Below are 18458 nucleotides of genomic sequence, written 5' to 3' on the forward strand. Positions count from 1 at the left end.
CAGTCGGCTAAGCGTCCGACTTCAGCTCAGGTCATGATCTCACAGTTCGTGGGTTCGAGCCCCGCATCGGGCTCTGTGCTGACCGCTCAGAGTCTGGAGCCTGTTTCAGATTCTGTGTCTCCCTCTCTCTCTGACCCTCCCCCGCTCATGCTCTATCCTCTCTGTCTCAAAAATAAATAAACGTTAAAAAAAATTGAAAAAAAAATTGTGGTAAAACATATGACATAAAATTTTTAGGTATGCAGTTCATTGTGCAGATTGTTGTATAACCTCACTGTCATCCATCTAGACGACACATTTCATCATCTCGCAAAACTAGAAGTCTGTACCCCGTACACGCTCACTGCTACCAGCCCCTGGCACCCACCATTCTCTTCTGTCTTTAAGAATCTGACTACAGAGGCGTGCAATCAAACAGTATTTGTCTTTTTGTGGCTGGCTTACTTCACTTAGCATAATGTTTTCAAGGTTCATCCACACTGTAGGTGTCCAAATTTTCTTCCTTTTTAAGGCTAAATAATATTCCATTGTGTGCACAGAATATAATTTTTAAAAGTATCGTGGACCTTGTTATGTATTCAAGTATACTAAATCTTATTATGCAAAACTAACTAAATAAATCTCGTTATGCGTTAAGCCCACCAGGCCTATATTAAGACAGTCAAGTCAAAAACAAGTGTTAGTGAACTCACTTTCTGACCACTAGAGGGAGCTAGAGAAACACAGCTGCGGCCTACTGCATGCAGGCTGCACACACATGTTTCCCAGCCACGAAAATGGAGTGGAGCTTCTACAAAAAATAGAACAGAACGTCAGTGTAATTACAGACTTGCTCCTAACCCGTCTCTGTTCCTAAGTGGAAAACGGCTTTATTATTATTATTTTTTTATTTTTTTTTTTTAACGTTTTTTTAATTTATTTTTGGGACAGAGAGAGACAGAGCATGAACGGGGGAGGGGCAGAGAGAGAGGGAGACACAGAATCGGAAACAGGCTCCAGGCTCCGAGCCATCAGCCCAGAGCCTGACTGCGGGGCTCGAACTCACGGACCGCGAGATCATGACCTGGCTGAAGTCGGACGCTTAACCGACTGCGCCACCCAGGCGCCCCTGAAAACGGCTTTAAAAAATCATGATTTATAATTCCCGCAAACATATGCAGCGATGGCCCGACGGCTCTCCTCCACATTAGAAGCCAAACCATATGTGGAGAGTTCTGTAATCATCTCTGTTAATGCAATCTTATTTACTTCTTTTATAAAAACCAGGAACTTCTGGATGTGGCTGTTGGGAACAAGTACCATTTATTATTAAGAAAAAACGATTTTTTTGAGCGCCTGGGTGACTTGGTTGATTGAACATGTGACTCTTGGTTTCGGCTCAGGTCATGATCTCACAGTATGTGGGACCGAGCCCCAAGTTAGGCGCTGTGCTGACAGTGCAGAGCCTGCCTAGGATTCTCTCTCTCCCTCCGCCCCTCCCCGCTTCTCATGCACGCTCTCTCTCCCTCTCTCAAAATAAATAAATAAACCTTTTAAAAAATGATTTTTATTCTTTACTGCTGGGAAAGAAAGAAGCAAAGGTCTGTTAAACCTTAATCATGATGAAAGACTATAGAGAAAAGAGACTGGATTCAGAAGACAAGTGCATAAAAAGTACTTATAAATGTATGTTTGGAGACACACGATGAATAAAGATGTAATTTTTTAAAATGTTTCTTTCTTTAAAAATTTATTATTTATTTATTTATTTTGAGAGAGAGAGAGAGAGAGAGAGAGAGAGAGAGCAAGCAGGGAAGGGGCAGAGAGAAAGGGAGACAATTGGAAGCAAGCTCCAGGCTCTGGGTTCTCAGGACAGAGCCTGACATGGAGCTCGAACTCACAGACCGCCAGATCATGACCTGAGCTGTAGTCGGCTGCCCAACTGAATGAGCCACCCAGGCGCCCCTTAAATGTTTATTTTTTGAGAGAGAGAGAGAGAGAGAGAGAGAGAGCGAGAGCGCACGCGCGAGCGGGGGAGGGGCAGAGAGAGAGGGAGACACAGAATCCGAAGCAGGCTCTAGGCTCTGAGCTGTCAGCACAGAGCCTGATGAGGGGCTCGAACTCACAGACCGCGAGATCATAACCTGAACTGAAGCTGGACGCCCAACTGACTGAGCCACCCACGCGCACCAATGAAGATGTAATATGTTGGGAATGCAAGTTGGTGCAGCCACTCTGGAAAACAGGATGGAGGTTCCTCAAAAAACTCAAAACAGAACTACCCTACGACCCAGCAACTGCACTACTAGCCATTTCTCCACGGGATACAGGTGGGCTGTTTCGAAGGGACACACGCACCCCCACGTTTACAGCAGCGCTGTCGACAACAGCCAAAGGATGGAAAGAGCCCAAATGTCCCTCGATGGATGAGTGGATAAAGAAGATGTGGTCTATATATACAAGGGAGTATTACTCGGCAATCAAAAAGAATGAAATCTTGCCATCTGCAGCTACGTGGATGGAACTGGAGGGTATGATGCTAAGTGATATTAGTCAGAGAAAGACAAAAATCATATGACTTCACTCACATGAGGACTTTAAGACACAGAACAGATGAACACAAGGGAAAGGAAGCAAAAAGAATATAAAAACAGGAAAGGGGACAAAACAGAAGAGACTCATAAATATGGAGAACAAACTGAGGGTTACGGGAGGGGTTGTGGGAGGGGGGAGGGCTAAATGGGCTTAGTAAGGGGCACTAAGGAATCTACTCCTGAAATCGTTTTTATTTATTAAAAATTTTTTTTAAATGTTTATTTATTTTTGAGAGAGAGAGAGAGAGCGCGCGCGCATGAGTAGGGGAGGGGCAGAGACACAGAATCTGAAGCAGGCTCCAGGCTCTGAGCTGTCAGCACAGAGCCTGACGCGGGGCTTGCACTCACAGACCGTGAGATCATGATCTGAGCCGAAGTTGGACACTCAACCGACTGAGCCACCCAGGCACCCTTCCTGAAATCACTGTTGCACTATATACTAACTAATTTGGACGTAAATTAAAGAAAATAAAATTTAAAAAAAAGGTGTAATATGTAACACCAATAACATAAAAGGGGTATGTGGAGCTTTATAGGAGTACAGTTTTGGGGACGTCTGGCTGGCTCAGTTGGTGGAGCTTCCAACTCATGACCTCAGGGTCATGAGTTCAAGACCCACAGTGGGAGTAGAGCTTATTTACAAAAAAAAAAAAAAGAAAAAGTAAAGTTTTTGTATGTAATTGAAATTAACTTGGCATCAACTCAAATTACACAGTTACATCTTTGGGAAGTTATATGTAATCTCCATGGTAACAAGAGAAAATAGCTATAGAATTCACCCAAAAGGGGATGAAGGGAATCAAAACATGTCACTACAAAAAGATCAACGAAGCACAAAAGAAGACAGTAATGGAGGGCATGAGGGATAAAAAGCCGTGAGACATGGAAACAACACAACGGGAAGTAGAAGCCCTTCCTTATTGGTAATCATTTTAAACGTAAGTGGATGAAACTCTCCGAACAAAAGGCAGCGAGAAACAAAATGGATACGAAACATGATTCAACGATGTACTATCTGCAAGAGACTGCCCTTAGATCCAAGGACACGAGTAGGCTGAAAGTGAAAGCATGGAAAAAAGGTGAAAGACAGTCCACGTAAACAGTAACCAAGAAAGAGCAGAATGACAGCCCCACTATCAGACAAAAGAGACTTCAAGTCAAAACTCTTACGAGAGACACAGAAGAACATGAAATACTGACAGGAGTGTATTCACATAGAAGCCATAATCATTAGAAACGTATATTCACCAAACATCAAAGGACCCAAAATATGTGAAGGAAACATTCATAAGAATGAAGGGAGAAACAGCCGTATAGGAACAGTTGGAGACTTCACCCAATTTCAATAATGGTTAGAACAACCACACAGGTCAGTGTGGATTTGAACATTATAAACCAAATAGACCTCACAGAAATATAAGGAACACTCCACCCAACAACAGAAGATTATAGGGTTTTCTCAACTGCGCACAGAAGACTCTACAGGAAGGGTCATATGTTAGGCTACAAAATAAGTCCTAATAGACTTTAAAAGACTGAAATCATACCGAGTATTTTTTTCTGATCAGGAAAACTGGAAAAACCACAAATGTGTGGAAATCAAACAACATACTCTTAACCGATAGCTCAAATAAGAAATCACAAGGGAAATTGGAAACTATCTTCAAATCAATGAGAATGTAAACACAAAAAACCCCCAAACTTATCTGATGCAGTAAAAACAGTACTTAGAAGGAAATTTACAGGTAAAAACACAAACATTCAAATAAAAGAAAGATCTCAAGTCAATAACTTCTTTTTTAAATTTTTTTTTTTTCAACGTTTCTTATTTATTTTTGGGACAGAGAGAGACAGAGCACGAATGGGGGAGGGGCAGAGAGAGAGGGAGACACAGAATCGGAAACAGGCTCCAGGCTCCGAGCCATCAGCCCAGAGCCCGACGCGGGGCTCGAACTCATGGACCGCGAGATCGTGACCTGGCTGAAGTCGGACGCTCAACCGACTGCGCCACCCAGGCGCCCCAAAGTCAATAACTTCTTGATGAACAGTCAGTGGCACAGCCATTACGGAAAAGTTTGGTGGTTCGTTAAAAAGCTAAACATCGCTTCTTCTAGTCCCATGGATAACGTATACGCTTAGGATCAAAAGCAGGGACCTGACCACATAAACGTACGCCAGTGTTCACAGGGAATCATTCACGACAGCCAGAAGGCAGAAACAACCCAAATGTTCATCCATAGATGAGTAAGTAAACATAACGTGGCACACCCTACACAATGGAATATTATATGGCCACAAAAAGGACCAACATTCTGCCACATGCTAAAACATAAATGAACAGTGAAGGCATTATGCTAAATTCAATAATCCAGACCAAAGGAAGCACAAATGTCATACGATTCCACTTTCATGGGGCAGCAAGTGTAGGCAAATTCATAGAAACTGAAAGCACATCAGACACTACTAGAGGCTGGGGTGTGTGTGGGGAGTTATTGCTTAATGGTTACAGAGTTTCTGTTTGGAGCAAGGGAACATCTTGGAAACAGACAGTGGTAATGACTACACCACACTGTGAATGCGATTAATGATGCTGAATCGCACACTTAAAAATGAGGAAAATGGTAAATTCTGCCATACGTACTTTACCGCAATAAAAATTAATTTTATTCTAATAATAAAATATAAATCATACAAATGAAAATAAAATTCAGATCATATTATATAAGTATTTACACTTGCATGTACAATTAATGTAATATACCCAAAACTGTTGACTTCTACACTCAAAACTGGTTAACTATACGGTATATGAATTACATCTCAATTTTTTTATTAGGTTTTTTTTTTTAATGTTTGTTTATTTTTCAGGGACAGAGGGACAGAGCACAAGTGGGACAGGGGCAGAGAGAGAAGGAGACACAGAATATGAAACAGGCACCGGGCTCCGGGCTGTCAGCACAGAACTCAACGTGGAGCTCGAACTCATGAACCGTGAGGTCATGACCTGCGCTGAAGTTGGACACTCAACCGACTGAGCCCCCCAGGCTCCCCTACATCTCGATAAAACTGTTGAGCAAAAGAAAGAGGACAGGAAACAAGCCCTGGGGACGTGAGACGCTGCAGACACAAGCCAGGTTCACTGCGTGTCTACTGTGCGCTATTCCCTTTACACGTGTCACTTCACTTGGGTAGCGGGGGAGGAGCCGCTGGAATTCACACTTCAGAGAGAAGACACTCAGTTTGGGAAAATGAAGAAGTGCTCGAGGTGGACAGTGGTGGCGGTCGCACAAGGTGATGTGTTTGATGCCACCGAACGGTGCACTTAAAGTTATTAAAATGGTTACTTTTATGTCATGTATATTTAAGTGCAATCAGTTAATCAACTGAAACCATTAAAACACAAGGGAGCCAGAGCTGGGGGCGGGGGGCCAGGGGGCTCAGTTAAACGACCAACTCTCTCAGGTCATGATTATCAAGGGTTCGTGGGCTCCAGCTGCGAGTTGGGCTCTGCGATGACTGCACAGAGCCTGCTTGGGATTCTCTCTCCCCCTCTCTCTGCCTCTCCCCTGCCTGCACGGGCATGTGCTCTCTCACTCTCTCAAAATAAATCAGCTTAAAAAAACCCTTAAAATATGAAGTTAATCTTGTTTTTAACACTACTTGGGACATCAGCCTTGCAATGAATTTTTGGGTATGATGCCAAAAGCAAAGGCGAAAAAAGCAAAAATGAACGGAGGGACTGCATCCAACTAAAGGTCTTCTGTACAACAAAGAAAATCATCAACCAAATGAAAAGGCAACCTGCTGAATGGGAGAAAATAGTGGTAAGTCATGCATCCATTAATAGGTTAATATTCAAAAAATATAAAGAACTCCTACAACTCAGTAGTAAAAGAACAAACAATCTGATTAAAAAATGGGCACAGGGTCTGAGCTGAATAGGCATTTTCCCAACAACACATACACAGAAGGCTGACAGGTACATGAAAAGATGCTCAATCTCACTAGCCATCAGGGAGATGGACGTAGAAAACCACAACACTTCACGCCTGTCAGAATGGTTGTTACCAAAAAGATAAGAAATAGTAAGTGTCTATTACTTACTAACAGGGATGAGGAGAAAAGGGAGCCCACATGCACTATGGGTGGCAATGTAAGTTGGTGCGGCCGCGGCCACTGTGGAAAAGAGCATGAAGGTGCCTCTCAAAATTAAAAATAGACATACCCTAAGACCCTGCAATTCCACTTCTGAGTACGTATCCAAAGAAACCGAAAACATCACCTGGACAAGATACCTGCAACCCCATGCTCCCTGCGGCATTATTTACGAGATATGAAAACAACCTTCATGTCTGCCGGCAGATGAATGGATGGAGATGTGGTGTACAAACATAACAGAACATGACTCAGCCATAAAAATGAATGAAATCTTGAAATCTGCAACAACATGGATGGACTGCGAGGGCATCATGCTAAGGGAAGGAAGCCAAACACAGAAAGAGAAATACCGTATGATTTCGATTACATGTGGAATCTAAAAAACAACAAAAACCCCAAAACTCAAAAAACAAAATACCAAGCTCACAGAGAGAACATGTTGGTGTTGTCAGAAGCGGGGGGATTTCAGGGGACTGGGATGGGTGAAATGGGTGAAAGGAGTCAAAAGGTGAAAGCTTCCGGTCATCAAATAAATAAGCATGGGACGTAATGTCCCACACAGCATGGCAACTGTAGTTAATAATGCTGTAGTGCATACTGGGAAGTTGACAGGAAAATAGATCTTAAAAGTTCTCATGGCAGGGGCACCTGGCTGGCTCAGTCAGTGGAGTGTGCCACCCTTGATCTCAGGGCTGTGAGTTCGAGCCCCATGCTGGCTGTAGAGATTACTGACAAATAAAATCTTAAAAAAAAAAAAAGTTCTCATGGCAAGAAAAAAATTTTGTAACTATGTATGCTAACAGGTGTTCACTAGACTTATTGTGATCATGTCATATACGAATATTAAATCATTATATGGCACACCTGAAATTAATATAATGTGGGATGTACATTACAGCTCAATAAAGATAAAATAATTAAAAAAACACACCTTTACTTGGGCTACTTTCACTTTCTTAGCGACTAAAATAAAAAATCAGATAAATTGAATTTTCAACTTGCTTCGTCTAAAAGTGATCTGTGTGACTGGACCTTTCACCAGCTCAGTATTTCCATCTATATACAAACTATATGGTTCAACAGCTTCATTTAATACACAAATTTCATTTCTATGATTCTAGAGAGAAAAAGTAATTTGCCCAAAATGACAGTGAAGCCCAAAGGCCCCCATCAAGGTGCTGTTAGTTTCTCTGCACTCTGCTGTCTCACCAGAGTATCCTCTAAGCCTGGGGACGCCTGGGGGCCTCAGTCAGTTCAGCGTCCAAGTCTTGATTTCAGCTCCGGTCATGACCTCCCAGTTCAGTTCATGGGTTTGGTTCAGTGCAGTCCAGACTGGACTCCGCGCTCACAGTATGGAGCCTGCTTGGGATTCTCTCTCTGCTTCTCTCTCTGTCCCTCCCCCGACTTACACTTTCTCTCTCAAGATGAATAAGTAAACTTAAAACACACACACACACACACACACACACACACACACACACACACCCCCTAAGTCTTAAATTCAATCTCCAAGGTACTTGACAGACACCTGATATTACATATTCCGTTAAATTCCTTTTAGATAAAATAAAATCTAAATTCCAAAGTAACACAGCATTGTCCTAACTTCAAAAAGTGCGGACAAATATAAAATAAGACATGTGAACCCCATAAACTAGAGGGTTCAGTAGATACAATAACGCTCACTCTCCCCACATATCCACATGTAACCCCCAGAAACTGGGAATATGCAGAAGGAATTAAGGTTTCTAATCTGTTGATTTAGAGACAGGGATAGTATTCTGGATAATCCAGGTGAGCCCAATATAATCACAAGGGTCCTTATAAATGGAAGAGGAAGTTAAAAGGCGCAGTCAGCGAAAACAGAACCAAGCTTCAAGTGACAAAATGTGAGTCCTCAACCTGTCATTGAGGGTTTGAAGACAGAAGGAACCCCATCCACGACATGCGGGGTAGCCTCTAGAAGCTGGAGAGGCAAGGAAGAGCCCCCAGAAGGAATACGGCAAGAAAAACCTTGCCAACACCTTGATTTTATTTTGCCTGCACGGATTCACTTGACCTTCTGACCTCAGGAACTGTAAGACCATACATCTGTGTTGCTTCAAGCAACTTGAGTGACCTGGTAGAGAGGGCAGAGAAAACCGACGTACAGGCTAACCTCCATGAGCAGTGTGTTGACTGTATCACGAGACATTTTTTGGTACCTATAGAAAGGAACATTAATAATGGAGGTTTTCTTAAACCAAGGAGTACCGTCTGTACGACTTTTTTTCTGGTATTGTAGCTAATGACATTATCATCCACCCAGGAATACAAAACAAAACACGGGGATCTTCACTGACTCTCATCCTGTCCTTTACACTCTTCACGCCAGACCATCTGATCAATCTTTAATCCTTTTCAACTGTAACAATGACATTTTCTTTCTTTTTTAAATGTTTACTTATTTTTGAGAGAGACCGAATGCAAGTTGGGGAAGGGTAGGGAGACAGGGAGACACAGAATCCGAAGCAGGCTCCAGGCTCTGAGCTGTCAGCACTGGGCCCGACGCAGGGCTTGAACCCATGAACCGCGAGATCATGACCTGAGCAGAAACCAAGAGTGAGACGCTAAACCGACTGAGCCACCCAGGTACCCCCTGCGTCTTAAAAATTTGTTTTAACTTTTAATTCCAGTAGAGTTAACATACAGTGGACTATGAGTTTCAGGTGTACATGGCAGTGATTCAGCACCTCCACGCATCACCCGGTTAGGGGTAGGTGCACTCCTTCATCCCTGTCACCTGTTTCACCCACACCTGTGCCCCCTCCTTCTAGCGACCACCTATGTGTTCTCTAGAGTGAGGAGACCGTTTCTTGGTGTGACTCTTTTGTTTCTTAAATTCCACATAGGAGGGAAGTCATATCCCCTCATAACTTTTTAAAGCCTATAATGATTTATATACAAGAGTCACTTTGCAATTTCTTTGTACCCTTCTGTGGCCCCAGAAACAACCTGGCAGAAAATGGAAGATTTTCTGGGCAGCAGTGAAACCATTCTGTGTGATATTACAAAGGTGGACACATGTCGTTAGACATTTATGAAAACCCACACAACGTACAACACCAAGAGAGAACCCTCACGTCAGCTGTGACTTTGGGCGATAAGGATGTGTCAGTAGAAGTCGACTGATTATAATAAACGTAACACTGCGCTGCAGGATGTTGACGGTAGGGGAGGCTACGTGAGCAGGGGTGTATGCAAACTCTCTCTCACTGTGTATCAATTTTGTTGTGAACCTAAAACTGCTCTAAAGAATTCTTCCTTAACTAAAAAACAAAACAAAGAAAAAACCCCACAAATTGCTACCAACAACAACCAGGCAGCCCATAAAAATATACTGGCTTCACAGTTTGGAAGAATGCATACCTGTATCAATCTGATCAATGTTTTAAAAATATCCCAGAATAGGGCCTGCCTGGGTGGCTCGGTTGGCCAGTGTCCAGCTCTTGGTTTCGGCTCAGGTCATGATCTCATGGTTTGTGAGCTCCAGCCCTGTGCCCATCCAGCTCTGCACTGACAGTGCAGAGCCTGCTTGGGATTCTCTCTCTCCCTCTCTCTGTCCCTCCCCTGCTTGTGTGCTCTCTCTCAAAATAAATAACTTAAAAAAAATACAATATTCCTATAAACCATTTTCTTCCTACTTATTTTTAAAAATTTCACTTATTTATTCATTTATTTTGAGATAGAGAGAATCCCAAGCAGGCTCTGCACTGTCAGCACAGGGCCTGGTGCGGGGCTCGAACTCATGGACTATGAGATCATGACCTGAACTGAAATCTAGAGTCCGATGCTTAGCCGACTGAACCACTCAGGTGCCCCCCCCCCCACCTACTTATTTCTAAGAGGTGAATAGCTAGTTGTAACATAAACAAGGTGATATTTTAGTCCATTCTCCGAGTGAAAGACTTTTGTCTGACCAGAGACATTTTACAACACAGATGTGGTCGAAGATACTGATCTTTTGATTCACAATCTGACTTTATTATTAATCTCCCATTTTTTAGGGATTTAATCCAGAAAAAAACACATTTATAGAAACAAAAGTAAAACTTGAAATTAATTTTTTTTAGCAGAAAACTTGATAAATATATTTGTTTTCTCTGTTCAGCAAAAACACTGCTTAAAATTGTAACTGGAAAAAAAAATAGCTCTTTCCAAAATACATTTCCATTTTCTCACTTGTAGTGACTGAATGCTAGTTATTTTTCAGGCATCATCAACTGGAATATGAACCCTGATTTCCCAGCCTGAAGTGTGGTTCCATGACGATGTTCTGGCCAGGGTCTATAAATGAGGTTTTCGACTCTCCTTTCTCATCAGCCTGAGCTGCTATATATAACACATTACCAGAGACTGGGGGGGGTGTCAGCAACACATTTTCATTTCTCACTCTTCTGGAGGCTGGGATGTCCAAGATCAGGGGTGAGTTCCAGTGAGAACTCTCTCCCTGGCATGCAGGGCCACCTTCCTGCTACTCTTCATATAGTGGAAGGAGGCCATGTCTCTGTGTTTCTTCTTAGAAGGCCGCTGACCCTACTCACAAAGGGCAACGTCCTCATGACCTAATTACTTCCCAAAGTTCCTGCCTCCAAAGACCATCACACTGGGGACTGGGGATTCAAGTCTGGGTAGGAGTGGGAAGACGTGTCCACTCCATACTGCTTCCTTACAGAGAAGATGGACACTTTTCACTCCCTTTCTTCTTTTCTGCTTTCTACGAGGAAGACCTGATGGCTGAGCTCTAGCTGCTATGTTGGAACAAGAAGAAACCACAGAAACGGAAGCCTAATGATGAAATGGAGGGACAAAAACAAAGGAGTCTAGATCTGTGAGGAAACTGAAGACACCATATTAACCTTGAAGTTTGTATTTTGTAACATTAAAAAAAAAATTTTTTTTTAACATTTATTCATTTTTGAGAGAGAGAAACTGAGCACGACCAGGGGAGGGGCAGAGAGACAGGGAGACACAGAATCCGAAGCAGGTTCCAGGCTCCCAGCTGTCAGCACAGAGCCTGACGCGGGGCTCGAACTCATGAACCGTGAGATCACGACCTGAGCCGAAGTCGGACGCTCAACAGACTGAGCCACCCAGGCGCCCCTCGTAACATTTTTTAAGTTAAAGGAAAAGAAATGTGTATCTTCTTAAATTCTGGAGTATTTGAATTTCCTATTATCGGCATCTGCAGCGAATAAGCTTAATGAATAAAACGTTTTCATGATCCTAGAAGCAAGAATGGGGTACAAAGAGTTTATGTGGAATCTACCTCACTGGTCGATCAATAGAAAACTTTTCACTGCAAAATAAGGTGCTGTGGCTCACATGCAGACACTTTAACCTGAGTCGGACATACGTCTAAAATGTAACCTTTCCTTCACACCCTCATGACCTTTTGACGGACGCCGAGTGTCTGCTGCTGCAGCCCTGTCATACACTGTCTGCTCTGTCACTAGAGTTATCCAAAAACACACACAACACACACACACACTTTTCCTTTCTTAAAAATATCATGTTGGGGCACCTGGGTGGCTCAGTCGGTTGGGTGATTGATTGGGGGCGCTTGAGATCAGGTCCTGATATCATAGTTCACAGGTTTGAGCCTCATGTCGGGCTCTGTGCTGATGGCATGGAGCCTGCTTGGGATTCTTTCTCTCTCCCTGCCCCTCCCCCACTGGAGTTCTTTCGTTTTCTTCCCCTCTCTCTCTCCCTCTCTAAATAAATAAATAAACTTAAAAAATTCATCATGTTTATACATAATGACACAGTCAGTTGATGTCTCTTTCAGGCTCTACACCTTCTTTTTTTTTTCTTTTTTAGAGATTTTCTTTTTTAGTAATTTCTACACCCAACATGGGGCTCAAACCCACAACCCCAAGACCAAGAGTCACATGTTCTGCCGACTGAGCTGGCCAGGCACCCTTGGGCTCTACACATTCTTAATTGAGGTGCTTCTTGAGCTGCTCCTCCCGAAGGGATAGGACGTTCCTACAAGGAGCGTATTTCACTCCTCCAGCAAAGTGTTTGAAAACACTCAATCAATGAGGAATGAATGTAAAAAATCAAGATCATTTTAGATACCCACATAGTACCATTTCTCTTATTTTTAAAAAAGAAAAAAGATACCGCTAGAAAGGCAGAGAGAAGATGAAGAACAGGGAACATGCTGAAACTAATATTACACCAAATGTTAAGTAATTAGAATTAAAAAAAATTGAAACAGGGGTGCCTGGGTCAGTCGGTTGAGCGTCCGACTTCGGCTCAGATCATGATCTCACGGTCTGTGAGTGCAAGCCCCGCCTCGGGCTCTGTGCTGACAGCTCGGAGCCTGGAGCCTGCTTTGGATTCTGTGTCTCCTTCTCTCTCTGCCCTTCCCCTGGTCATGCTCACTCTCTCTCTCAAAAATAAACAAACAGTAAAAAAAAAAATTTTTTTTTTTTTTAAATTGAAACAAAACCCAAAAGAGCAGGAAGGTAATTAGCCCCGAACAACACAGCGCAGTGTCACTAGCATAGTGGATGCTGCGGTGTCTGTGATGAGGTCAGTATTTGTGGGCCCTGCACTCATACGGTGTTTTTTGATAGTCAAAGTATCATTTCAAGCACGGAAGAATGGTCTTTAAGACATGCCGGCTGACAGATGCGACTACTTACTCTGCAGTTTTGTAAACGTCAGAATACAGCCCTGCTTTCTGATACTTCTTCTTTGGGGGACGTGGGGCCTTCTTCTCCCTTGGGATGAGAGAAAGCACAGGCTGCAAGCTACCTTCAGGTTCGGGAGGCTTGGCTGGGGTTTCAGGAGGACCGGGAATCTCAACTGTTGTTTCAGTAAAGCTAGAAAGAGAGTTTAAAGGTAATTTTTATTACTGTCTATTCAAAAAACACCACAGCAAGTAAAACATGAGATACAGCACTTCCTCATCTGACTGTGATGGAGTAACAGATGCCACTCTGGTCCTCCAACAGAAACTAGTAGAAATATGGTAAACTACTATAAACCTACAGAAAGTTTAGGGCACCTGGGTGGCTCAGTCGGTTAAAAGTCGGACTTCAGCTCAGGTCGTGATCTCGCGGTTCGTGAGTTCAAGCCCCGCATCAGGCTCTGGTGCTGACAGCCCACAGCCTGGAGCCTGCTTCGGATTCTGTGTCTCCCTCTCTCTCTGCCCCTCCCCCCTTGCGCTCTGGCTCTCTCTCTCAAAAATAAATAAACACTGAAACTGGAGAAAGTTTACAAAACAATGATCAGACATTAGACAACACTGTAGGATTGTGATCACCAAGAAAATTGAAAAGAAAGAAAAAATAGAAATAAGAACTGCGTTCATAGGGAGGATGATGATGGAGGGAGTAGAGCCACAGCAGAGAACAGCCAACAACATAAACCGAAAAGACAGAGAACGCTGAGGGCACTCGGGCTGGTGAGGCAGAGCACTGGTGTGGAGAAAGCCACAGAGGAAAGTAATTCTAGACTAAAGTCCGGGTGGTACCTACACAGGACGAAATTCTCTAAAGCCAGACAAAGAGCTACCAGAGTGCTGGGACCTGAACAAGTCCAAGAACTCGTACATGATGGTCGCTACTCTGATTCCACTAGGCAGAGTGGAGAGAAACTGCAGGGCATTCCACAGACAATCCAGAGGGTAGTGTCACCCAGTTTCATAGGACTCAACTATCCCTAGACCAAAGACTAGCACTAATAAAGCTTAAAAACAGTCTTCCAAAGGATCTAAACTGAACCACAAGTAACTTAACTGCCTACCAAAAAAACCGTGAACATTTGGAAAAGAACAAAAACTAGATACACAATTATGTGACATGTACAAAGTAAAAAAATTCATAATGAAAAAACCCCAAAGATTCATGGCCAAATATTTTCCAAATTTGATACAAAGTATAAGCTCAAAGTTCCAAGAAGCTAAACAAGCCATTAACAATATAAACTCCAATACAACAAGGTGTATCACAGTAAACTGCTAAATAAATACCGAAAAGTTTTTAAAAGCCAGAGGAAAAAATAAACAATCTATACAGGAGTACAAAAACAGGAATGAGTATTTCATGTCTGAAACAATTCAAGGCTGAAGGCAATGAGATAACATCTTTAAGTGCTGGAGGAGGAGGAGGAGGAGGAGGAAAAAGCCTGTCCAAGTAGAATTCTAAGTCAATCAAAAACATTTTTTAATGTTTATTTCTGAGAAAAAGGAGAGAGAGAGAGAGAGAGAGAGAGAGAGAGAGAGAGAGAGAGAGACTGTGCACACATGAGGGAGAGGCAGAGGAGACAGGGAGAGTCCGAGCAGACTTCGGTGCTGTCAGCACAGACCCTGATGTGGGGCTCGAACCCACAAACCGTGAGATCATGACCTGAGCTGAAGTCAGACGCTTAACTGACCGAGCCACCCAGGCACCCCTATCAAAAACATCTTTAGGGGCGCCTGGGTGGCTCAGCCGATTAAGCATCCGACTTTAGCTCAGGTCACAATCTCGCGGTTAGTGGGTTCGAGCCCCGCGTCAGGCTCTGTGTTGACAGGTCAGAGCTTAGAACCTGCTTTGGATTCTCTCTCTCTCTGCCCCTCCCCCACTTGCACTCTGTCTCTCTCAAAGATAAATAAACATTTAAAAAGTTTTTTTTTTAATCTTTAAAAATTAAGTTGATTCTAGCTCCAGGCAAAGATGGAATAGATATTGCCACTTATCCTTGCACTAGGTACAAGGAAAAACCCTGGAAAATATATATAAAATAAAAATAAGCAAGCAGATTGGTTAGGGACCTTAAGCCCAAAACAATGACATGGCAGGGAATGGATTTTTCTATTTTTCCATGAAAAACACATCACTGGGCTATTGCACTGAATTTGTAGATCGTTTTGGGTGGTTCTGATATCTTAACAACATTAAGTCTTCCAGTCCCTGAACGCAGGCTGTCTTTCCATTTATTTATGTCTTCTTTAATTTGACTGAACAATGATTTGTAGTTTTCAATGTACAAGTTTTGCCTTGCTAAGTTTATTCTTTTTTTTTAATAAAAAATTTTTTTCAATGTTTATTTTTGATAAAAAGTATAAGCAAACAGGGGAGGGGCAGAGAGACAGAATCTGAGGCAGGCTCCCAGCTCCACGCTGTCAGCATATAGCCCGACGCGGGGCTCGAACTCACGGACCACGAGATCATGACCTGAGCCGAGGTCGGATGCTTAACCGACTGAGCCACCTAGGTGTCCTCCCCTCCTTTTTTTTTTAATTTTCTTTTTTAAGTTTCTTCTTTTTTTAAAAAAAAATTTTTTTTTCAACGTTTATTTATTTTTGGGACAGAGAGAGACAGAGCATGAACAGGCGAGGGGCAGAGAGAGAGGGAGACACAGAATCGGAAACAGGCTCCAGGCTCCGAGCCATCAGCCCAGAGCCCGACGCGGGGCTCGAACTCACAGACCGTGAGATCGTGACCTGAGCTGAAGTCGGACGCTTAACCGACTGAGCCACCCAGGTGCCCCTTAAGTTTCTTCTTAAGTAAGCTCTACACCCAACATGGGGCTTGAACTCACGACCCCTAGATCGAGTCGCATGGCTCCACCTACCGAGCCCCCCGGGCCCCTTGGTAAGTTTATTCTTAGGTCTGTTCTTTTTGATGCCACTGTAAGTAGAACTGTTTTTGTAATTTCCTTTTTAGAAAATTATCAGTGTATAGAAACGCAACTGATTTTGTGTTTTCAAGTTTGCTGAACTTGTTCAAAAGCTTCTACAGCTGTTTTGTTTGAGATCTTCAAGGGCTCACGTAAGATCACGGCATCTGTGAACACGGCTCATTCTACTGTTTCCTTTACGCTTTAGAAGCCTTTTACTCCTTCTTCTTGCCTGACTACATCGGTCAGGAATTTTAACACTAGGCTGAATTAAAGCAGCAAAAGTGGACATTCTTCCTCATTTCTGATATTAGGGGGAAAGTTCTCAATCTCTCACCATGGATCCTGTTAGCTGCAGGGTTTTTTGTATAAGGCCTTTAATATGTTGATGTAGTTTTCCTCTTCCCAGACTGCTCAGTTTTTATCATAAACGAGTTAGTCTGTGAAATTACGTTTCTACACTTATTGATACGATTGTGTGATTTTTCTTCTTCAGCCTTTTGATGTGATGAGGAACCTTAATATGCTTTTAGATGTTGAACAAGTCTTTTATAACTGGGATAAATCGTACTTGGTACTTGGTAACAGGCTCAATCGATTTATCTATCTGTCCAATCAATTAATTTGTTATTTCTCTTTTCACCTGTTCTTATTTGTTTGTTTGATTGATTGATTGGTTGCTATTCTCCTTATCAGGCAAATTCATTTCTACTTCCATGCCTCACCTTCTTTTTCTGTAATCAAAAACAATTTCTGCTTTCCTGTTTATCACCTGCATACGTCAATTCTCCCAGTGCCATGTTTCCCCGAGTGCTGTCCATAGGCTACACACATCAGAATTACCATGAGGGCTTATAAGACATGCAAATGCCCATCCACAGATTTTTAAAAATTCTCCTTAGTGAAGTCTGAGTGGACAACGTCCCGCCCTTGCCGGTGTCTATACCAACACTGGGCTCTCTCTCCACAAGTGCATCCATCTCATTCTACTCAGGCTCTGACACCCTAGGCGGGGTTGAGGTTCTCTCCACTTTGTCCCAGGCCCCAACTCTTCGCTCCATTAAGTCTCCAACACCCAACTCAGGGTCACCATGGTTTCCATACCCCATGTGGACACCTAGACCTAACGACTTTAAGACTGAATTTTTCAGGGCACCTGGGTGGGCTCAGTCGGTTAAGCATCTGATTTTTGACTTCGACTTAGGTCATGATCTCATGGTTCATGAGGTGGAGCCCCATGTCTGGGTCTGCACTGTCAGGGCAGAGCTTGCCTGGGATTCTCTCACTCAAGATACATGAACATTAAAAAGAAAAAGAAGATTGAAGTTTTCTTTTTAATTTTTTTGTTTATTTTTGAGAGAGAGAGAGCGAGCGAGCGAGAGCGAGTGCGGGAGAGGGTCAAAGAGAGAGGGAGAGACAGAGAGGGAAACACAGAATCTGAAGCAGGTTCCAGGCTCTGAGCTGTCAGCACAGAGCCTGATGGGGGGGCTCAAGCTCATGGACCAAGAGATCATGACCTGAGCTGACGTCAGACACCCAATTGACTGAGCCACCCAGGTGCCCCAAGACTGAATTTTTCAAGAAAAAAAAGAGGAAGAGGTAATGCACATTAAAATATGGTTCATCACAGGGTGCCTGGTGGCTCAGTGGGTTAAGCATCCAACTTTGGCTCAGGTCATGATCTCGCAGTTCATAGGTTTGAGCCCTGTGTCGGGCTCTGCGCTGACAGCTCAGAGCCTGGAGCCTGTTTTGGATTCTGTGTCCCTCTCTCTCCGTCCCTCTCCAGCTCGCACTCTGTGTCTCTCTCTCAAAAATAAACAAACATTAAAAAAATACATGGTTTCATGATATATCTATCTACATCAATACAGTAATTTGGGTTCACCTGGGTGGCTCAGTCAGTTAAGCGTCTGACTTTGGCTCAGGTCATGATCTCGCCGTTCCTAACTTTGACCCCAGCGTCAGGCTCTGTGCTGACAGCTTGGAGCATGGAGCCTGCTTGAGATCCTGTGTCTCCGTCTCTCTCATTCCCTCCCCTGCTTGTGCTCTTTCTCAAAAATAAACATTAAAAAA

At 43.2% G+C, this 18458-nt stretch overlaps 1 protein-coding gene across 10 annotated transcripts in view; it reads right to left on the reverse strand.

Moving 5' to 3' along the window:
• The window catches only part of ASH1L (ASH1 like histone lysine methyltransferase), a 196958-nt gene that overhangs the window by 80606 nt on the left and 97894 nt on the right, over positions 1–18458 (reverse strand). For 8 of the 10 annotated variants that reach the window (XM_086693030.1, XM_086693031.1, XM_086693023.1 and 5 more), the window contains exon 6: positions 13424–13603. The exons of the other annotated variants lie outside the window; for them this stretch is intronic. In XM_086693030.1, the coding sequence (XP_086549156.1) occupies positions 13424–13603 (180 nt within the window). The remainder of the gene's footprint in view (positions 1–13423; positions 13604–18458) is intronic. 10 annotated transcript variants of the gene reach the window in all.

The sequence above is a fragment of the Puma concolor genome, chromosome E4 (assembly GCF_028749965.1).
Source record: "Puma concolor isolate L17-30 chromosome E4, mPumCon1.1.hap2, whole genome shotgun sequence".
NCBI lineage: Eukaryota > Metazoa > Chordata > Mammalia > Carnivora > Felidae > Puma > Puma concolor.